The 23945-nt window shown below is 39.3% G+C and overlaps 1 protein-coding gene across 11 annotated transcripts in view; it reads left to right on the plus strand.

The window, feature by feature from the left end:
* The window catches only part of syngap1b (synaptic Ras GTPase activating protein 1b), a 182724-nt gene that overhangs the window by 113302 nt on the left and 45477 nt on the right, over positions 1-23945 (plus strand). For 9 of the 11 annotated variants that reach the window (XM_084944328.1, XM_084944325.1, XM_084944333.1 and 6 more), the window contains 2 exons: positions 16460-16551; positions 21221-21342. In XM_084944328.1, the coding sequence (XP_084800454.1) occupies positions 16460-16551; positions 21221-21342 (214 nt within the window). Of the gene's footprint in view, positions 1-16459; positions 16945-21220; positions 21343-23945 lie in introns of all 11 variants that reach the window. The other 2 variants (XM_084944324.1, XM_084944323.1) reach the window with 1 other exon arrangement.

Genomic DNA, 23945 nt, shown 5'->3' on the forward strand with positions numbered 1-23945 from the left:
TTGTATTTGGCGATGGCACTTGGGGCTGGCCCCAGTAGTGAGTCAGTCCCCATAGACTCCCATGTTAAAAATTTTACAGTAAAAACATGTTTGTTTTTTGCACTAAGCTGTATTCTTTTTCAAGAACTTTATAACTAATTACTCCTTCATAACAACTGTGAAAGGCGGTGAACCCCTCCATATATTATGTTAAATTTAAAATGTGTATTATTTATTCATGTTCATTGTATTAAAGCTTGAAGTTTTGCATGACTGAGCCACAATGAGGGAAAGTTGGGTGTAATTAGAGGTTAAAAATAACCATTAGCTATCTGCTTACTGCAGGGGTCACATCTGTTAATTTTAATTACTGAAGTGGACCGCTCAGATGTTCTAGTGATGTTGGTGTTCATTTTTGATCACTCCCAATTTATTCATTTGAAAAACTATATGATTTGTTGTTTAGTTAATTCAGCGGATGGTGACCTTAACAATACAGCCGAGAAAAAAACAATTTTCACCATCCTGTAAAATAAATTAGGACCTTAGGTGACTCTTATATGTAATGTTGATTTGTTAAGTAATACTTATGTCTAATAATTCTTCTTTAAATAATGATAACATAAAAATAATATTTAAACAACAATTACCAGTCCTACAATAAATGGTGATCTGTCCAGGATGTACCCTTTCCTATGTCTGCTAAGTTAGGCTCCAGTCCAGCTGTTACATTGAATTTGATAAATGGAAGAAATTGAATAGATGAAATTATATAACTTAAGTAAACAAAAAATGTTTACTTAATTTTAAAACATATCTAATAACATGTACAGGCTTATTTTGAAACAGAAAACCAATAGATGTATGGAGGCCGGATCTACCTTTGAGTCCTGTGCTTGTGCAAATGAAACAAATTAAAAGTAAAAGTACTGTCACGCTCAAATGTACTCTGCAACTTTTTAAAATTGGATGCCATAGCTAGTGGGACTTTGGACTAACCGCACACACGATCTACCCTCTGCTAATGGCGTTCAGCATAGTTAAGATTAAGGCACCAATTTATGGATGTAAGTTAGATTAAGAGTTTTTCTTTAGTTTAGGCTAGGCTGCACAGTTTTACAGTCTATCTCTCCCTTAGTGGAAAGATGATAACTTCACCTTCTGGTCACTCTTGGCTCCCCAAAACCCCCCAAAATAGCAGCAGCCAAATGCCAACCTTGAAACTTCAAAACAGTAGTGCACAAGTAAGGGGTTACCGTGTTGTCTATGTCCATCTTTTTTTATACAGTCTGTAGTCTGACATCTATATATTTTACACCCGAGAGCTCATTTTATAGCGAGCAGCATATTGATACACGGTAGACTTATTAATCATCATTTTGTGAACTAACTGGCAGATGAAGAGTGATTACAAAACTTTTATCTTTGTTGTTCTTCTTTTTTTCTGTTGCATTTAAAAAAAAATAGATGTAAGCTCTTTCAATATTGTGTGATTCATTGCACAAAAGGTAAGATGTTCCATTTTTATTTTCATCATGTATTAGAGTACTAATGAATCTGGCCTAACGTTCAAAACCAAGATTTCAGCACAGTAATAGTTAGAGTGGGAAACTTTGAACAATGTTATTTATGCACACGGATGATTTATTGAGCAGCTAAATAACAGAGACAGGCACATCTAACAACAGCCTCACGACCCCAGCTAGACCCCCCAGTGACATGACGATGCCTGAGCCAGCCTGCTTTTTTAAAGCCTGCTTTTCAAGCCTTTACATTATCTTTCAACAACAGTTACATAATAGCATTTTAAAATAGACCAACAAGCAAATCAAAACAGTTCTCCAGATGTGTTCACGCTTTCAATTTCAAGGCTGCTCTTAATCAAACAGCACATTGCATTAATCATGAGTGATTCCAGAACTAATGAAGCTTTTGAGTGATTTTCCAGGCTGCTTAATACAGTATTTGCTATGTACCGATGTATGGATTTGTGTGTGTGTGTGTACGTTTTTGTGTTTTGTGTGGCTGTAATATCCAAACACCTCCTCAGTTCTCAGCTTTTCTGTAGAGTACTGTATGTCTGAAACTAAAATGTAAGGTACTTCAGGAAAAAATAACGTTGCCTTGGCAACAAAACACAGAGCTTTCATTGGGATTGAAAACGGAGTGACAAATGGTGAGAAACAGATTTAAATGGACCTATCCAGACTTTTTTCATCCACACCGATGCTTTTTGTTAATACTCTGTGCTGAATAGCTTTGATAAATTTAGACAGCTGATAAGGTGAAAATGCAAGTGTGCTAATATGACAGGAAAGACGATGACCAGGCCACCTGTTTTGGTTTTAAATTAATCACTGCTTAATACGCTCTGCTAGCCTCTCCCATCTCACATCCTTCCTCATCATTTGCATAAAGTCTGTGGATCGATTTATATACGGACTCTAAATGAGTCTTTGCATGCACCGCCACCTACATTTCTCCACTCCGTGCATGCTGAAAGTAAAAAAGGGTCAGTGAGAGTGTATTATTTTTGAGAAGTGAATTTTGGTCTGTATTCAGGTTGGAGAGGACAATTTCCAAAATGAAAAATGTCTTTGCACCCATTCTCACCAAATGATAGATAATGTAGCATTTGGAGTAAATCCTGAGCTATGTAAAAATATAGGAGGTATCCAACTATGCAACTTCTGCAATGTACAGCAGGTCATACTTTTCCTCAGAATTGCTTCCTTGGACTGTACCACCTACGATGCACAAACTGCAAATACCAGGGACATGTAGTTGTTCTTGTCCTATGGTCTTTTCTGCTGGGACTGTAGTCGGGCATGTGAACAAATATGATGTAAATCTGTAACTATTAGTGCCAGTATTAGTGTTTAGCTCCCTTGAGAGTTTTATTTGGTAATAACTTGTAAATCACACTTGCTAAGTAGCACCAAACAGGAGTACCTACTGTCTTCAAGTTGTGTTGAGATGGAGTGGAGAACAGAAACTGTAGATAAAAGATGGAAACGTGAAGTCATCCATTGGTTTGTGAACTGAGGCTTCAATCTAAGCATTGGTCATTAGAGTTTATTAAACCTAAATAAACTAGATGTGAAAAGAATCATTAGTTAACTGAAATTTAAAAAAAATAAATAAACCTTTAACAATAAGAAATGTAATCTGGTACTGTACCTGATGAAGTTTTGGTACTAATGTTTTTTGAGACTTGTAATGTTTGCACATATGTGAGTCAACTATATTTACAAAGTATTTAGTTTTTATTGTAATTTCTATTCTGTTCTTAAATATGCCCCTGATAAATAACCTCAATATTACAATAATTAAAAAGGCTATATCTAAAGTATGAAACCACAACTAGGGCTGGGCGATATGACCTAAAATCCATATCGCGATATAATATGAAGCATGTGCGGTAACGATATATATCACAATATATTATTTTCTTCTGTATAACGTAACATATTTTTTCACTATAAGGCACACTTAAAATCCTTTAATTTTCTCAAAAATCAAGAGTGTGCCTTATGTATGAATTCTGGTTGTGCTTACTGACCTCGAACCGATTTTGGCTGCAGAAATCTGTTAAAAAATGTTTTAGTGCAACTTTGGTAAGCCGCACTGCTTGATGGGTTGTCAGAGAATTACGGCTGCCGTAGTGAGGAGCTTTGTGGAGTAATCTGGGTCCAAAACTTCGTCCCCTTCAGGTCCCAAAGTCAAACGAACACTGAGAGTTAAAAACGGTCTAAATTCTTTCATCTTTAATAAAATCATCAGCGTTGCTGCTTTACCAGGTGTAACAATTAAGTTTAACATCCAGGCATCCATGAAAACAGAATTCATTAAATTTAACGGAGTTACAAGTTAACAGGAAGTTAGCTCGCTAGTTTACACCTAAACATTTCATACCATGTTCTGACTGAGAGATTTTTGAAACTAATTAAAACGTACAGCTCTGCTACCACTTCCAACATAAATGAAGACAGAAAACTAAACAGCAGTGGCGTTTGCAGGGTTACTGAAGTTGGACTACCTGGTATATAATGTTGTGCTCTGATTGCTAGCGACACAGCTATGTTAGCATAACATTAGCACAGTGAAGCTGGAGGATAAACGCCAACTTTTTTTCCACTCATTAAAAGTTAACGTGACGGATTCTGGTGGTCAGGGACAAATGCAATCGTATATACTGCAACAACATGGGAATAGAACAGCTGCAAGAGAATTCAACATTAATGAATCAATATTACGGAAGTGGAGGAAGCGCAGTTTTTGGCTTTCCCCATAGTTCAAAAGTGCTTCATCTCTTTGCTATGACTGTCGCCCGGCATAACTTGCAGATGATAATGGTTGTAGCCGCTGCGATGCTTTCGACCAAAACAGGCGCAGCTTGATGACATCATCAACATGTGATAGAGCGATATAGTCAAAATCTCTATCATTGGCCAAATTTATATCGTTTCGATCGTATATCGTTTATATCGCCTACCCCTAACGACAACCCTATCAGGGAAATGTTTATTTAAATCATTGATCAGTTCTAAAGGTTGTTTTCTTCTATTTGCAGCCCTGCTGACTACAGTGAAGAATGCAGGTCTAAGGCATTTTAATTTTCAGACCTGGAAGCTACTGATGTCTGTTAAACGCAATGTTTGGGACATTAATGGAGATGACTGACTTGTTTGACTAGTGAATGTAGTAAGGTAGAGATGTAGCATTGTATGATACAGTAGATATAGCCTCTTCTACATAACCACGCATTACAGGTTGTACACTATTTCACGTGTTGTTCCATCGAATTCATTTACGTTCCTTTTGCCCGCTTTGTCTGGTTTAAATCAAAAGCAATCCCAGATTGACTGGCATATACATGCACACCTGCAAATGCCACCATGTAACATATCACCCAGTCAGCTAGTAACTTGCATGTTCTGTCCACGTTTGCGTGGGTAGCCTCCGGGTGCTCCAGCTTCCTCCGACAGTCCAAAGACATGCAGTTTGTGGGGTTGGGTTAACTGGTGATTCCAAATTCCTCGTAGGTGTGAATGTGAGTCCAGATGTGCGCTCCAAACACATAAAAGAGGACTCGAGTGAATAAAAGTTCTGGTGGTGATTTTTCTAAGGTATTTGACAAACTATGCATCATTTGAAAGCACAAAACATTGTGCTTCAGACTTGCTGAACTTTTTAAAGGCCACAGATATAATAACATTTTGTATATAACAAAGTGATTTTTCTTACCCTTTTTTGGCATCTTTATGTGCACATACCTGTTAAGAACACAATACTTGAAAGCTTTTAGTTCTTTGTGAAAGTTCAAAGCCATTTTCCAAACTTTTACCAGCAGAATATACACTAATGGTGACATCAGCACCCACTGCACGTTTTATTTCTTTTCTTCTTTTTTGTTGTATAGACATATACTGATAAAATAATAAGACACAATTAGTATCTAAAAACAAAACAATTAGAATAGCATTTCATGCTAAAATCCATCATACAGGTGTTTATCTTTCTTCCACTGCTGACACTGCCCCCACGCCATCTGTGGTAGTGCGACATGTGCCCAAAGTAAATGAACTGTTATTGGTGAAAAAATCACAATATTTATAAGAAATTTCACAGCACTCTGCTCTGCAATTCTGTAAAAAAGCAATTTGGGATGTTTGCATGAAGATGCTGCAAGAGTCCTCTAACAGAAGGCCAAAGATTTACAAATGTACTGAAGTTGTTGGTTTAAAAAAAAAAAAGATATACAATTTAATGATCTATTTTGTAAGTTCCATGTTTTTTAACAGTATTATCATAAAATTATTAAACATCAGTAATAAATGACAAGACAATTTTGTCTTTTGTCAATCCCACCATGAAATATTGTCCTCTTACAGTGGATTGTTGTTTCTGTGGGTTAACATTTTCTTTGTAATGCACAGAGAAACTGCACACTCAAGCTTTCATGCTGCATAACTGTGAGGATTGAATACATCGGGTCAAGTTTCTAGATCATCTCCCCTCTAGCATCAGCTAGTTTGCTTATGCTGGTTGCTTAGCTATTAACTTATTGCAAGTTGGACTCTTGGTATTTGGAGAGCAGGCTTGCTGGCAGACATACATGTATGTGTGCTAATGTGATTACCACCATTTGTAGTGTAGTGTCCTGCTACATGGACAAGCAGGACTACTTATACCCTCTCTAAGGCATTGTGTTGCAGACCAGGGCATCTTTAAATTGCAGTCATGATTTATATACTGTGTACTATAAGTCAGCTGTAATCTGCCCTCTGTGACCAATTCTGCAAATTACAAGAAAGGGATTAGTATTCCCCCTTCAGATTTTTTCTGTATGTGTGTATAAATAAGAATAAAAGCAGACAGAGTGCTCACACTGGGAAAAGCCTGGAAAAAGATCATGTTTTGGAGGTCAAACTGCATTTAAATCGCAACACTGCTCCGGAGTCTCTTTGGACATAGAAAGTAAATGCTTGCATGGCACATGGGATTCTTGCTCAGCAGTTTCTAATATAATGAGAAGTGCTCCAAGTGAGATCTTTTTTTAATAATAAAAAGCAAAGTATTTCATATCTTATTACCGCTTTAAACTTGTCAAGCGGTTATGTTTTTTTTTTTTTTTTTTTTTTGCTTTTGTTAAACTTTTTGAGTATGTAACAAAACAAAGATTTAGAGTTTAGAGTTCAAGATGTGAAATCACAGTATCGTAGTTAACGTAAAAAATAGGGACAAGTCTCAGTAGTAGTTCGGTAAAAAGGTCTTATCATACCAGAGAGCCTTAGTCACATATGGCTGCAAGACACACCAGGCATCAAGAGATGAAATGGTCTCACATATGGTCTAAACGATAAACTGACATGGTCATCATGTCATCATTTATTTGTTGCATACTTTTTTGAAGCCTTTACTCTGGCATTTTGACTGCCATCATTGTGTTTGTTGGTTTGTTTGTTTTTGAATATGGACATAAGAATATTTAGACAGACTGTAGACCTGGGAATTGGGCAAAACTAGTGCTGGTTGGAGGCAGCACGGTGGCACGGTGGTTAGCATTGTTGCCGCACAGCAAGAAGGTCCTGAGTTCAATTCCACCATCAGGCTGGGGTCTTTCTGTGTGGTGTTTGCGTGGGTTCCCTCCGGGTACTCTGGCTTCCTCCCACTGTCCAAAGACATGCAGCTTGTGGGGATAGGTTAATTGGATAATTCAAACTGCCACTAGGTGTGAATGTGAGTGTGAATGGTTGTCTGTCCCTGTGTGTTGGCCCTGCGACAGACTGGCAACCTGTCCAGGGTGTACCCTGCCTCTCGCCCTATGACAGCTGGGATAGGCTCCAGCGCCCCCCGCGACCCTGAAAAGGATACGCGGAAGTGGATGAATGGATAGTGCTGGTTGGTTAATTTCATTAATAAGGTGGCTCATAAATTTTGGGTAGACTGCTTACCAGATTTCTGTGGTTCATTACACACACAAAAAGAAAACCTGACAAGTACAGCTAGTTAATAATAATAATGGCTGTCACGAGCGGTAACTTTGAGAAAAGATAAAAAACAACATGAACCATGTGTTTGTGTGCATGTTTTTGTGCTGTCCTCAGTCATATACTGGCTCACTGATTTTGCAGAGAGTAACCCAAACTTAGAATCCCATTTTTACAGTGTCTATTAATACAAATTAACACTGAACAAGTGAAATGGCAGCCACCCATCAGTTAATTTTAACAGTTTTTATTTCTCTGCTCATTTTTGCTTAAAGTTGTTTAATTTTACACGGTGATTGGGTTGCCTTTGGAGCCCTTGAAGTGGCCATTTCTGGAGCGGATTTTTGCACTTCTACATTGGCATAATTTTTGGTTGTTCGGTTTGCTTTGCTAACACCAATCGCTACCGGAGCTGAGAGTAACTCTGGACTGTGATTTCATCAGCTTTTTCTCACTCAGTTTTGCAGTTAGCTAATTGTTATAAAATAAGACTGCATATGTGAGAGTTTTATCCTGTTGCATGTACTGTGACGTTGATCTGTGCACAGTGATCCTGCAAAAAGATAAAAAGGTGCATTTGATCCAGCTGACAACACAAGATTAGACTTGATGTTTTTCCACTGATGATCCACATCACTGGTTAGGAAGGCAGCAGTAAGCACTAGAGATGGCACGATACCACTTTTTTATGTCCGATACCGATATCATAAATTTGGATATCTGCCGATACCGATATGAATCCGATATAGTGTTTTTTAATCAACAAAACTGTTTTTTTAAATATCGTGCTGCATTTTGTATAAGTTCATACTCAAGTTTAAAACAACAACTACACTAAAGCTATTCTGTTATACCTGTATGCAAAAAAAAATATTTCATAGTTCAGCAATACTGATCAATCTAATAAACTTAAACCTACTCCATCCTCCCTATTCTGGTATTTTAAAGAGTACTTAGCGTAAATATTAAGCAACCTAACTAATAGGGTTCCAACTCCCAGCAACAACAAAAATAAATAAATAAAAAATAGGGAACCACCCCTCACGCTCCATCTCATGATGCTTAATCGACGTAATCAACCTTAATTTGATGCAGTGTGAAAAAAAATGCACAGAAATCAATTATTTTTCAAGAAATATTAAATAGATTCAACATCTTTCTTCAACAGAATTGCAGACTGCACAGATGGTACCTTCCCAAAGGAAAAAGTACTATAGCTTACTAGGGTATATATATTAGACTTAATAGTTACTATATACAGTAATGGACTTCTATTCATTTTACATCAAATTAAAACTTTGGGTGTCAGATAATTATTTATTAAAAGCTAGACATTTTAAATGAGAATAAGAAAGAAAAGTATGTCTTTGTGCTCCCCTTTTCCCTGTTAATGCCCTATCGGCCCCCCTGGCTAAACTTTGCTAGATCCGCCCCTGCACAGTTACCAGCGTCAGCTATGTAGAAAAAGATCCTGCTGTAGAAAGTAATATTAAATAAATTCTAACAACAGCTTATCAAGCTTAAACGTGCTGCTGTTGTTTATCCACTGGTTTCCTCTTTCTGGTGCAAAGTGGGCCAAAAACAAACAAGAGAGACGGACTCGCGACAGAAAAGCCGATCAGCTGATCATTAAGCAGTTTCATGATTGAAGTAGCAGCAAGAAGAGGCAGTCGCTCCATATATCGTTTGTTAAGCTTAACGCAGGAATGCTTTACAAACATTCAGAGATGGACTTACACACTTGCTTTACTTCTCTCGGGGATAACTTTGTCGGAGATGAAATGCCGGGTTGCTAGCGAAGCTCCAAATGCTATCCAGACCACCGACAGGTCCCGCATGCCACAGCCGCTCTATCACGTGATGCATACTGCTCCGACGTGCTAATGTTCTGAGGCGAGTTACGGCGTGTTGCAAGTTTTGCGAGGTGCTTTCGTGATATTTAATGGATCGGATTACATTTTTTATTTTTCTCCGATATCCGATCCAGTAATTTAGGTCAGTATCGGACCGATGCCGATACGTAATATCGGATCGGTCCATCTCTACTTTGCACCAGAAAGAGGAAACCAGTGGATAAACAACAGCAGCACGTTTAAGCTTGATAAGCTGTTGTTAGAATTTATTTAATATTACTTTCTACACCAGGATCTTTTTCTACATAGCTGACGCTGGTAACTGTGCAGGGGCGGATCTAGCAAAGTTTAGCCAGGGGGGCCGATAGGGCATTAACAGGGAAAAGGGGAGCACAAAGACATACTTTTCTTTCTTATTCTCATTTAAAATGTCTAGCTTTTAATAAATAATTATCTGACACCCAAAGTTTTAATTTGATGTAAAATGAATAGAAGTCCATTACTGTATATAGTAACTATTAAGTCTAATATATATACCCTAGTAAGCTATAGTACTTTTTCCTTTGGGAAGGTACCATCTGTGCAGTCTGCAATTCTGTTGAAGAAAGATGTTGAATCTATTTAATATTTCTTGAAAAATAATTGATTTCTGTGCATTTTTTTTTCACACTGCATCAAATTAAGGTTGATTACGTCGATTAAGCATCATGAGATGGAGCGTGAGGGGTGGTTCCCTATTTTTTATTTATTTATTTTTGTTGTTGCTGGGAGTTGGAACCCTATTAGTTAGGTTGCTTAATATTTACGCTAAGTACTCTTTAAAATACCAGAATAGGGAGGATGGAGTAGGTTTAAGTTTATTAGATTGATCAGTATTGCTGAACTATGAAATATTTTTTTTTGCATACAGGTATAACAGAATAGCTTTAGTGTAGTTGTTGTTTTAAACTTGAGTATGAACTTATACAAAATGCAGCACGATATTTAAAAAAACAGTTTTGTTGATTAAAAAACACTATATCGGATTCATATCGGTATCGGCAGATATCCAAATTTATGATATCGGTATCGGACATAAAAAAGTGGTATCGTGCCATCTCTAGTGCAAAGTGGGCCAAAAACAAACAAGAGAGACGGACTCGCGACAGAAAAGCCGATCAGCTGATCATTAAGCAGTTTCATGATTGAAGTAGCAGCAAGAAGAGGCAGTCGCTCCATATATCGTTTGTTAAGCTTAACGCAGGAATGCTTTACAAACATTCAGAGATGGACTTACACACTTGCTTTACTTCTCTCGGGGATAACTTTGTCGGAGATGAAATGCCGGGTTGCTAGCGAAGCTCCAAATGCTATCCAGACCACCGACAGGTCCCGCATGCCACAGCCGCTCTATCACGTGATGCATACTGCTCCGACGTGCTAATGTTCTGAGGCGAGTTACGGCGTGTTGCAAGTTTTGCGAGGTGCTTTCGTGATATTTAATGGATCGGATTACATTTTTTTATTTTTCTCCGATATCTGATCCAGTAATTTAGGTCAGTATCGGACCGATACCGATACGTAATATCGGATCGGTCCATCTCTAGTAAGCACAAGACATAAACTTTAGAACATAGAAAACTGGTGTTCTCATGGGTTAAAATGACAGCTGCAGCTACCAAAAGCAGACAAAGACTTCTGCCCTGAATAAAACCCTTCAGTGGAGGATGTAATAAAACACATGCTCTGTGTGGCTCCAAACTGGCACCAAAAGGACAAAATGTCTTAAAACACACACAGACACACACTTTAAGGGTTATGATAGTACACCAACTCACAGGCTGCTTGTTTTTGTGATCTCACTGTCTAAACCCACAGAAACAGTCCAAACTTTGTTTTTGCTGTCATAATACTGCTGCCAGTTGAATCCTAAATCACCATTCTCTTATTTGCACAGTCTGCTCCTCCTGGTTACACTAATTAGTTTGGGAAAAGATAAATTCTGAATTGGATCAATAAGCTGCCTGTTCTACGATCTTTTAATTGCGTTTGGCGCAGTCGTGATACATAAATGTTGATAGTATAACTTGCAGATTTACAGGGCATCACCCCTGATAATTTCCAATAATTAACACCTCTTGCAGAGTAACAAACACCTAAGAAACTGTGAGTGATACTGAGAGAGAGCCATGGCTCCTTCACAAGATAGCTGAAGAACTCTTTCCAAGTTCATGAACTCATTCAGTATCTCGAAAGCTAAAGTAGATCACGTCCTGGAATAGTTTCAGTGTCTTTAGATTCATCAAGGAGAACCAGATACCAAAAAACTTTACTTTCTTTCATTTTAGTCTCCGTAAAAGCTCCAGTTTCATTTTATTCAGTTGAAAAAAGTTTGCTGTTATATAACCATCAAAATAACTTTTTATATAATTATGATCAGCTGTCAGAAGTGTCACATTTTATTGTAGATTTTTCTCTTCTTCTGTGACAGATTTAAGACTCCTCCACTTGCCTGTCATCCAGCCTACAGGTGGTAGATTTTGAAGGTGTACATTTTGGGGGGAAAGGGATCTTGGTGCGTTTTCCGACAAACTCCGTGATGGTCATTTATTTTTCCCACCTTGTGTGGGTAGGAGAACACTGCAGGCAGAAAGAGGGGCAGGCTCACAGTGAAAGGATTGCCATTTGGACAGGTAAATGACAGAGAATGAGAGCAGAGGGCCGATGAGGATAAAAGAGGATTCCAGATAAAGGTAAGTATGAAGAAAATGGAGGGCATCTACATGATGCACATATCTGAAGGGGAGGGAACAAGAGGGTGCAAGGAGGTGAAAGAAAGAGAGAAAGATCAAGGGCTGAGGAGAGGTAGCAGGGTAAATGCACTATTTGAATTATGTAAAATAGCTGCGTGGGAGAGAGGAGGCGTGTGTGTGTCTGAGTGTGACAGAAGAGGCTGAGAGAAGGAGAAAGCAAGGAAAGAGCACAGATACCAGCATGATCAATGTGAAAAGATGTGAGATGGGCTGAAATACAGGAAAACAATATACAGAAATTTCAACACATATAAAAATTTATTACCTGTATCACATTCATCACATTTAGCGTGTTGCAGGTCTTTTCAGAGGGCCGTGCTGAAAGTAAAGGGAAAAACTGGACAAAGAATGTCTGATTAAAACAGGATTAAAGTAGGCTTTCATAGGCATCTTCCTGATGAGTTTTTGGGATAGTAAAAGTGATGATTTAAGCAGGTTTGGTATGGTGATCCTTTTCTAAGACTGATGAAACATGGTAACTCTACATATTTACCGTGGCTCTGGATTTTATTTCATTTTTTTCAGCCATCTCAGTGGTTTGGCTCTGCAGATGGTAATGTCTAATATTACCATAATATCTGTAATCTCTGTCTCTGCACTTTCATCGTCAGGAGTCGACCAACCAATCTTAAGCTGTGTCTATATTGCAAGTGATTTGCAGCGCCATGGTGACCAAAAACCACTGAAACTGACAGTTTTAGATTTTTCAAGCAACTATGGGCGAAATAACTGCTGGCAACGGGAAGTGGGCGGGACCTGGAATAAACCTTCCTTAACTACTAGACAAGCGATTGAAGGGGTTACCGACTGCCACGTTGATTGACACTTGACCTAGAAGGTTACCTTGGCAACCAGAGCCTGGAATGTCAGCAAGTGACCAGATGTCAGTTTCAAAGCGAAACACTTCCAGTTTGGGCACAGCTTAAGGTCCCCTGAGTTACCAAATCTCCTGAAAGTTTCATTCTATGTCAGATAAAAACGAGCTAAAAGGATTTATGCACCTACAGCACCTGCTTCACAGTCTCCACTCTAATTCATCCCATAGGTATTCTATCGGGTTGAGGTTAGGACTCTGTGCAGGCCAGTAAAGTTCTTTCACACCAAACAAAACTACACTTAGCACAATGCAGTCAGACAAGTACTGCTGAACTAGCAACCGCCAAACCCAGACTTGTCCATTTAACTGTCAGATGGAGAAGCATGATTTGTCACTCCAGAGAACACTGCTTTAGAGTCCAGTGGCAGCAAGCTTTATACCACTGCATCCTTTGCATTGCACTTGGTCGTGTAAGGCTTGGATCCAGCTGCTCATCCATGAAAACTTCATTCCATGAAGCTCTCTGCACATAGTTTTTGGGCTAATCTGAAGGCCACTTGGAGTTTGGAATCCTATAGTGACTAAGGCTGCAAAAAGTTGGGGACCTGTGTGCAGCATCTGCTGACCACGCTCTGTTATTTTCACTTCATGTCTGAGTTGCTGTCGTTCCACCTTTGTTATAATACCACTAACAGTTGACTGTGGAATATTTAGTAGGGAGGAAATTCATGCGTCTCGTCAAGGTACCTGAGAATGACCCGTTCTGTCACAAATGTTTGTAGAAGCAGTCTGCATGACTAGGTGCTTGATTGTGTACACCTGAAGTCATAGAGTGATGATTTGGATGAGTAAGTGAATACGTTTGGCAATATAATATATATTGATTAATCCCCGCCCCTTACTGTTTGCCTTCATCGCCATATCAAATTGAAAATAATTTGTCCTCCAGCTAGGCCTGATATCAGTGGTGTTTTGTTCTGGTTGTTATTTTCCACACAAGTCTTTCTTCTCTTTCTTACAATATTTTTTTACTCAGCTAAGAACTGATGTGACACAACAGATAAATAGTGGCTACTTGTCAATAGGCACATGGCAGCTATTAAGGCTGATAAAAGTACATGCCAGTTTTAGCCTATATGTAGACAGACAGTGAGACTGCTTTCCTTTTGTACCACCATCAGATTTGCCAAACTAATGACAGCCTCTGCTGCACTTTGTGTTTACTGTTAATTAGCATAAGCTAAGATGATAACTGGTATGCATGTTAGCATTGCAACAAGTCTTGTTGTGCCTCTAGCATGCCTCTACCTTAGTGAACACAGAAAGGTCGTTACAACTGTGTTGAATTTGTTAGGAAGTCATTCTTTTTTCTGTTGCTAGAAAGGTTTAGCTTGTGGTACAGTTTATGAAGATACTTAGCTAACCATCATTAGCCAGTTTCTGCTGTTAGAGCAGCAAAAGTTGCTATGTGTTAGTTGGCATATTGTAATGGTGCTTTTTCCCTCCATTCATGCAACTGAAAAATATACTTTTCTAGTATTCAGCAGTATTCAGCTGTGTGGTATGTTGTAAACAAAATTGTATAAATTAGAAATGAGTGCACAGAAATTTCAAGGCAGAATTATAAGTGAGTACTACACGTCCTTACAATATTCTCACCTGTCTTTTATTCATTGACGTTATTATATATAGATACTTGGCACTTATTTAACTCTTAGGAGATTTTATTTATTTACTTATGTCGCAGATTTCTTCCTGTAAATCTTTATTGGCCTATAGGGCTGCCATGATTAGTCGACTAGTCACGATTACATCAACTATCAAAATCGTCGAAGACTATTAGTCGTCAATGATTTTGATAGTCACTAATAGTCGATTGGTCGTTTGAAGCTTGGTAAGATCCTGAAAGACGCAAGGATGCCAGCTGCCGTTAAACGCCAAAGAAGAAGATGAAGCAGTCTGCGGTATCGTAGCTGTGTCGAAATTCAGGGGCTACATCCTTCGGAGGCCACATTGGTAGGCCGATTACATTACAGCAACCGAAGGCTGTCCAAATTCAAAGACTTGTCCAATAAATGCGGCCAATAATTGCGTCCTCCTTTTCCCCAGGTTTGAAGGATGAGTCGGGTGTGTCCGTGGCCCAACCTATCCCAGAATTCATAGCGCGGCTTATAGTTATAGTTCTCACACAGCTGAATAAACGTTAAACAGTAAACTCATTAAACACAAGTGTGAGGTAGTCGAGAATTTTCTCCAGTGTCATGCTATGTATTAGCGAGCGAGGAGCAGATGGCGAAGTTGATTAAACTCCACCGAGATAATCTGCAAAGTTCAGTTAGCACATACCTTAAACACTTCAAGCTGTAAGCTAATGATAGTTATATAAGAGCAGATGCTGCTGGTGCAATAAGCTGCACGTTTTATGTCCATGATCTGATTTGTTGACTAATTGCAAAAATAATCTGTGACTAGTCGACTATCATAATAATCGTTTGTGGCAGCCCTATTGGCATGTAAACCAACAAACAGCTATTTGAAAATGTAAACTAATATCTCAGTTTTGGAAAGCCACACGAAGCTTAATAAAAATGAGGTTTTAATCATTTCTTTTCCCACTGGAAGAAAGAGTTTGTACGTAATTAACAAAATCCTCCATGTATCTTATGGATGTACAATTTATTGATTTGTAGGAAAAAGCAATTAATTAAAACTGTGTATATGTAATTATATCCTGTGAAGTCCCATTGAGAGTGCAGACATTTGGTGCAGAGACACAGAGATAGAATTAGCATTTGGTTGGAGGACAAAAGAGAAAGACACAAAGATCAAAGTAGGCAATTCTTCAAAATTCACAGTCAGTGAATTTTTGAGTAAATTTTTTAAATTTTTTTCTGTTGTTGTTTTTTTTATCTGTTAGTTGGCCTCTTGTGTTTTGTTTTTGCTCCTCTCTGTGTGCATTCACACTCTCTCCATCATCCATCAAGTGTAGGACAGAACTTTATTTCTTTACTGGACAATTTGCTGCATTATGTACTGACTCAGAGACGGAAGTCAATAAGTGTTTTGTTTGTTTAATGCTCGCTGCTTTCTACCCATGCATCTCCCAGTTCCTCCCCTCAACATTCAGACTGTTAACATTTGCCTCAGCTGACAACCAGACAGAAAATCTATCTCTCCACTTTGTCAGCCCCCACACTCTCAACAGATGAAAGTGCATAAGAGTTTCTGTGTAGCGGCAGAATCTGCAGTGATGCTGGTGAATGGGTGTGACCTTGCATGGTTTTATTTCTGTCTCGTTCACCTTTGACCTCTATCGAGCTCTCATATTCTTTGGTTCCTTCAGGCAGAATGTCAATATCGGCTGTCCCGCAGCTGTTTATTTGCACATTACTTTGTCCAGATCCTCTGGCTCTACCTGTGTCCTGCACTGCAATTTTTGTGTCCTTGCCTCATATTACCATTGATGTTTTCCTTCCACTGATGTATAATAGTGTCTTACCCAATGATCTCCTCTCCTTTTCGCAGATCATCGCGCCCGGCGGAAGAGCATAGCCACCGGGAAGCAGCCCAGCATGGAGGTCCCTCCCACTGCCCCCCTTCAACCCTTCCGACAATCCGTGAGTAACCCCCACTGTTCCCGGCCTCGCTCGCTGCCTCCATCCCTCTCGCTGTCCCTCCTCCCTCCTCCCGCCCTGGGTCCACCGCACACCTGTGGCCGTCGGGCCAGCGGCACCCCGCCTCACCCTTACCCTCTCTCCCTGGCCGTCTCCCCCTCCCTCGCCTTTTGCCAGCAGCAGCCGCAGCAGCAAAAGGGCTTCAAGAAAGGTTCCGGCACGCCCCCCTTGCCCCGCTCGCTGCCCCTCTCCCCCTCCCTGTCCTTCACCCTGCCTCACTCGCCTGCCGCCTCCTCCTCCTCCCCCCCCTTCTTGTACTGGGGCGGAGACTGGAGGGCTGCCGGTTCGAGTCCAGTGGCGGGAGGAGCATATATTGCACCACTGCCCCCTGTTGAGGTATGTGACACAAACATGGCTGAAGCAGAGACACTGGCTATTTTTGCATGCTACACCGACACTCATACAGGCGGCTTTTGGCCCGACAGCTAGGAATGTGCATGAAAGAAACACGTTCACACAATTAGGCTGCTGTTATTGTTAGCAGGCGCACATTTAAAAGCTTAACACCAGTTTGTTTAAAAGCTTTTAACTAAGTATTTTGAAATTGAAGGTATATATTTTGTCTAATGTTATATTTATATTCACATCATTCCAGATGGGCATTATTCTCCATTCTTATTGCAAAAATATGAAAATCAAATGTCTGACTAATGCTTTAATGGACCTATTCATCAGCATTAATGTTTGTCAAAGTTACTTCATCGTTGTGCGGTAATAGAGATTAGCCTAAGTACAGATCAGATTTTAAAAGACATGCACAGCAATTTGTTAATTTGTTTGTTTGCATGAGCATTATTAAGGATATAAAATAATTGAATTTCATGAATATTTTACAGGGCATGAGACAAGCCAAGACTCCCCAGCAGGAAAAAAACTGCTGGATGATAAATGGATGAAAATATACAAAAAAAGAAGGCAATACAAAAAAAAAAAATAAGAAAATGAATCATGTTTCTAATAATCATTCTAAATGAGTTATTTCATTTTTAGCATTACATTTATGTTTAATCTCTTTGTGCTTTTATAATGGCTTCTGTTATTTTATGTGGGCTTTTAAATTCTTTGTTTATCTTTAGAAAAACTGAGAAGAATGCATTTAAATTCCAGATTGTATTCGACCTACAAAGGTAGTTCACAAAACTAAAACTGTTATTAATTAGTAAACCTTCAATGAATAAATCCAGAAACTGCAGCAGGCAAAGGCCAAGAAGATCAAGGAGAAGTGAATGCTTTTTAAATACTTTTAAAAACTAGATTGCAATAAAATACACTACTCAGTCTAAATGTCATCTGTACCGAGGGTCTGAGATTATATCCACTATTAAGAAGAAAATGCTCGGGTTTTTCAAAGAGCTGAAAGTTTGCAAATGTGATATAAAGTAAATGTGACTCATAGTAAATAGGCTAAAATGCACCAGATGCCTGCTATGATTCATTAAAGTCAAATGAAGATGAGCAGCATAAAAAGGTTGTGTCACTATTATTTCTGGGATCATCGTGACTCTTTTTAAACCAGACACGATGTCTGTCAGAGAAGAAGCGGGCAGCTGACACACGAAACATTTTGTGTCTGCAGGCACAAATAATCTGTTTTTGTTTCATTAATGGCAACAGAAACTCAATCACAAGGTATCAAATGTTAACGCGAAGGGGCTTAGAGGATTGACTGGTGTCTTATTAAGTTTGTGCCAGCAGTCTATGTTGCCCATCTCCTTTTCCATTATTTCTGCTGGTGTTTGCACACCGTTACTGTAGCTGGGAACGGCAGGATGTGTTTTCCTCCCATCACAGGAAACTATTTGCTGCCCATTCACTGCTGCAGTATGAAAAATAGCCGCCACTGACTTGGAAATTGCAGAAGCAAGATAGTCCATTACAGGAAATGTAAAGGCTCAGTTGGGCTTGATCAGAGTTTTTTCTATTTCATAATTTTTTCATAGTGGCTGAGATGAGTGTTTGTTGTATCAATATTTCATCCTGTGATGTGATAAGCAGTCCTGAGGGACAGGATAAATGCCATATTGGAAACACAAGATTCAAACAAAACTTTTCAGCAGTGACAAAAAAGGTCATTCTGATTTTTAACTCACACTTTGTTTAATGCAAGTCACTTGAAACCTGGAGGAAAAAAATCATTATTGCAGTTAAATCTAGCAGAACTGTTACTGTATCCCTTAAAAATAGGCACAAATTCTTATCAGTACAAATTCTGCTCATCAGAAGTGCAGCCAAGCACGTGACAGTCTTTCATTAAAGCTCTGATAGTACTGCTTTACAGGAGGCTTTTGATCCCTGACGTCAGTCTTGAAGGCCAGACCATTCTCTCTCCTGAACCATCAAATCCTGAACCTTTTTAGTGTCACATTTAAACACACTGGTTAAGCATATTTAACTCAAGCCACATTTTTTTCCTAAACACTAATAACCAGCATCTGAAAGTGAAAGCAAAAAGCAAATAAATCGAGTTGCAAATGGGGCACAAGCCACAACCCTCTTCTGGTGTTCCACCACCACTCCAGCTTTCCGGCTTCCCCTCCAAACTTTGTTCCTCTTTAGAAGAGGATCATTACCTCTCAGCATCTACAATTACCCTGACCATCATGTCAAGGCACAGATGCCATGGGAGACCTTGTGTGCATCTCTGTGAAGCCAGCAGCATGTGACAGAATGGCAGTATAAGAATGCTTTCCCACGGCAACGTCTTACCTAAGGCAAAACATACTTAGCCTGGGGACAAGTGCCTGCTTAACAGATAATTCCAGTTTAGTTCAGTCGGTCTTGTTCTCTCTAAATGCTGCTGTGTTCCATGACTCCATGGGTCATGCTGACTTTGAACCACATCTGTTCTAGAGATTCTAGAGAAACTAACAAAACCGATAAATTGGGTAATTTAATATAATTTAGCATCAATCATCCCCAAGCTGTAACAAGTGTAAAATAGCATTAACGCTAAAGTAAGCATCAGAATAAATCTCCTACTAAGACATCAGTCGCCATTTTGAGCATATTTTTCAACTCAGACAGAATTTCATTTCATGTTTGACAATTAGTGTTTTAAAAAATTAATAACTAATTACACACAGCTATTAAACATGCGCAGCAGCAAATGAGCTGGAACACTAAACGACACCAGTAACCTGGAATGAACCCAAAGCTGAGCCAGTAACAAAGTGCAGAACAGCAAACACGGCCACAGAAGCTAAAGCGCGGGCCTCCTCTTAGCTCTCTTTATTGTGCTTTCGGGATTTTCTCTCACTCTTTGAATTAAAGACTTTCTACTTTTTGAGACTTAAAGTGTCAGACGGAGCGGCTAATCAAATCAGATTTAGTCATGCAGACTATTAGGTTGGAACCAGCAGATGGAGCCAAGTCTTTAGTCACATCCTCAAGACAGGCTTCAAAGCCATATGACTCATGCCACATGACAAGGTGTCATTTCCCTCCAGTCATTCTCCCACTGAGTGATGTCGTTATGCTGTAGGTTTATAAATGATAGCACTTCAGGATGCACCTAAAAGCTGAATGGGCAAAGCGTCTTCAGGGGACAGTGGAAGAAAAAGCATGTAATGATATTTCATGCATATTTGGGGACATTTAAATTTACTATTACAGGAATGAGTGTAACGTTAACATCTGAGGTCTACAAACACAGGGTGTGAAATCAGGAAGTCTACAAATGTTTTAAAAAGTGATATAATCGTCCAAGGTGACTTCATTCACTAGCTTGTTTGCATTACCAACAGTCTCAACCAAAAACAGTTTATTTACAATATATGGTTTAAAAACAGAGAAAACATATATTTTGTTTTCAAAAGGTTTGATACAGATTACTAATTGTTAAATGATTTTGCTGTTAGTTCTATAATGTCTTGATTTTCTTTAAGCTAAAGTAAAGTCCCATCTTTTTTCAGTTCTATGACCATCACATTGACAGGAAACTGCACACTCACACTCCTTGTAGACGAGATTCTGATCCTGGGTTCAGTATGCAGTTTGTTGATACAAAATCTGGTGGGTGGTGGTTTTTAAGTGTTATGCTGATATACAAAAAATGGAACCACTTCCAGCCAGAAAGACAAAAAATAATTGTAAATGAAATGTAAAATATGTACCGAACACTTATCAATGAACAATTCCTCGTTCCAGTTCTCTGATATTTGATTGTATCGTGCCAGGAAGCTCATTTAGGACAAACTGTCAGACTCTGCTGTTCTTATGGACTGAATGGTTCACCACTGCCCACCACAGGATCTGTTACAACATTGCAGTTTTCTGTAGCAAGTTGATTCCTCGTTGATAATAAATGTACCTTGTGCTCTTCCCATCATGCATCGTGTCTTTCATTTGTGTTTGTCTCTTGATTTGATTTTGCCGTCACACAAATGCATCTGTTATAAACCATGCTGACATGACGGAAATCATCTGCATTCATACCATACTTTCCTGCCCTATCCAACCACATCGACCTCTCTTCACCGCTCAATCTCTCATCTTTTCCGATTCACGGCAACCACTTCTTTGTCTCTGTAACTTCGCGCCACACACTTCCTCCTCCCTCTCCCACTCCATCTGTCTGCCTTCGTTGTCGCTCTCCTCCTCCGCCACGCTCCAGAGTTTCCTCAGTAGAAGGTTGAAGGGCTCAATCAAGAGGGCCAAGAGTCAGCCCAAACTGGACCGAACTAGCAGTTTCCGCCACATGATCCTCCCCCGCTTCCGCAGTGCCGACCAAGACAGGTTAGTGAGTCAGCGTGTGTGAGCGTTTTCATGCGATGTTTGTGGACTGACAGGCTGTGTTTGGTCCTGCATTTTGCTGTTGCATTTACAGATGCATGAATTCTGTTTGTCTTTTTGGTTGCCATCATGACATCACTATTTGCTTTTGTATCTACTTTTACATAATCAGTGATAGCACAGTTAGTGACCATGTTGCACACTGACTGAGAGTCTCTGTCAGTCTGGTAAAAATGCACATTAGATTTTGGCTTAGAAAAGACGTGTGTTTACTAGAACCTCGAGATATATTATCTTAAATGCAAGATTATAGCATATTATTCTTTGGAAAATGTTGAGCACTGCATCTGTAGATCTGTCTCATCGTGCCTCTCAAACTGCCACAGAGAGAAAATATCAACTTGTGTGTCAAACTGAGCTTTCATGTCGACTGGTGACAAGATCTTAGTCTCTGGATGGTTGTGACTGATGAAAAAAGCTGTTCCAGAAGTACATTCTTACTAATAGCCAGCAGTGGGTGACTCCTGTGGTTGCAAAAAAGTCTGGCTGTGTAGAAATCAAAGGGAAATGGCCCCTTTTGGTTCTGTGATCTTTGAAAAAGATGGGAAAAGCATGGTAAGTTTTAGGGCAGGGCTACCTTGTTATTGTCAAGTCACTACTGTATGAGTGTGCTACATCCCTCAGTTTCAGTCAAAACAGCAGTACTGAGTGGACAAGTCTGCAGTGTCCTAGCCTGAAGGCAGTGCATCAAAACCAAGTCTGCTTGTCAGTTTTCTTTTCAGCATTCATGAGGTTGTATCATGAGGTTGTATACCCTAAATTTTGCCACCATACCCAGTTTGTCAGCTCATAGTTCTGTTGTGACATCCTGAAGCTGCGGACAGAGAGCATTTGCTGCAAACGACTCACACAGGGTTTTTTGAAAACCTTTTTTAAACCATACAGCACAAAAGTCTCATCACACATCCGTGCTATACTTCACTCTCTGCCGCTTAATCCCCTAAAATAAATTCAATTTAAAGGGTCAGTGTTTTGGCTTACCAGAGCAGATCCAGTTGCTCAAAAGTTATTGGGTCTCTGTGGTTCCAAGGAGCGCTCTAGAAAATAGTAGCCTGGTGTGAAAGCAATGCCACCTCTACCCACAGAGATGGCCTAGAAGGGGAGATTTTATTTATTTATTTATTAATTTATTTATTTATTAGGGTCTATCTATATCTGCATGCTTCCATGGATTTCTATCTTTATCGTCTTCTATCTCATCTTTTGATTCTTTTCCATCTTGTCATCTCTGCCTCTATTAATCTTTTTATCTATCACTATCAGTAGCTCAGTCTCTGGCTTTCTATCTGTATCTTGGCATCAGCTTTCTCTGTGTATGGCCTAATCTCTGTCTCTGTAATCCTTTATATGTCTATCACAGTCCTAAGTTTATTTTACTCTCTCACTGCATTGTCGCTTGCACTCAGCACTCACTATTTCTCTGCTGAGCCGATGAAAAAACATCCCCCACTTCACCATAGCAACCAGCAGACAGCCATATGGCGGCTGTACAGACCATAATGAGTCAGTGGGAGATTTGCTTAATTATACCTCCTCTGTATCATCTACATAGTTGCAGCAGTGCTGGAATTCTTCAGACACAGTAACACAGGAGTTGCATGACCGATGTTCGAGTGCAAAAATCTTCAGATTTTTTTAGTTTGTCAAATATGAGAAACATAAATGAGGAACTGTGCAAGGTTTTGAGCCTAATTTCAAGCAGCCTGTAAACAGCAAGGATCCAAAGCATTTAGCTAAGGGCTGCAACCTATTTCTGTATTTTCGTTAATGATAACTGCTGATAATTTCGTAGATTAAGCTCTGCTTTCTTCTCGGAGATGTCTAAAGTCCACTGTGACAGACATCTTCTAGCTTGTTTTGTCCAAAAGCAAAACAATATCCCAAAAACATTTCAGTGCAAACATAAAATGGAGACAAGCAGCATTTTTTTAACTGAAAAGCCTGATGTGCACAACTGAGATGAGCAAAAATGCTGTTCAGTATTCAGCAGGAACTATTCGAATGTTCTCAAAGATTGCACCCAGGACTCACCCTCCTCTCTTTTCTAGCAGCTGTGAATTTCATTGTCACATTTCTCCAGTTCTTGCTTACAGTATCATCTCCTCTTACTGTGCTGCAAGTTTTTAAAAAAACAGCATCTGGTAGTTTGTCAAGTGTTCTTTTGTTTTACATGTTTTTAAATTCCCCGTTTCATTAATGCCACCTTCTGGCAGTATTTAGTATCATTATCTAGTACCTGCCATCAATAAAAACAAGAGAAAATGCATCTACAAAACCATTTGATTTTAATTATGACAGACTCTTTGAATATTTAAAATCCATCCCCAGTGAACAGTAAATCAGAATACTTACAGAAAATGAATGACCATCTATGAACTGACTGATTCAGCATTCATTTGGTCCATTCACTTTTTCTGTATTCTTCCACTGGACAGTTAGACTCAAGGCAAACTTAAACTTCAAATGTGAAGGTCAGTTGTATAATCCAAACAGAGGGCAAGAGCACACTCAGGAGAGTGCTAACACCTTTGCAGAGCCAGGTGTCT

This window comes from Perissodus microlepis, chromosome 11 (assembly GCF_051167445.1).
Source record: "Perissodus microlepis isolate ML-2025 ecotype Zambia chromosome 11, ASM5116744v1, whole genome shotgun sequence".
NCBI classification, from domain to species: Eukaryota; Metazoa; Chordata; class Actinopteri; order Cichliformes; family Cichlidae; genus Perissodus; species Perissodus microlepis.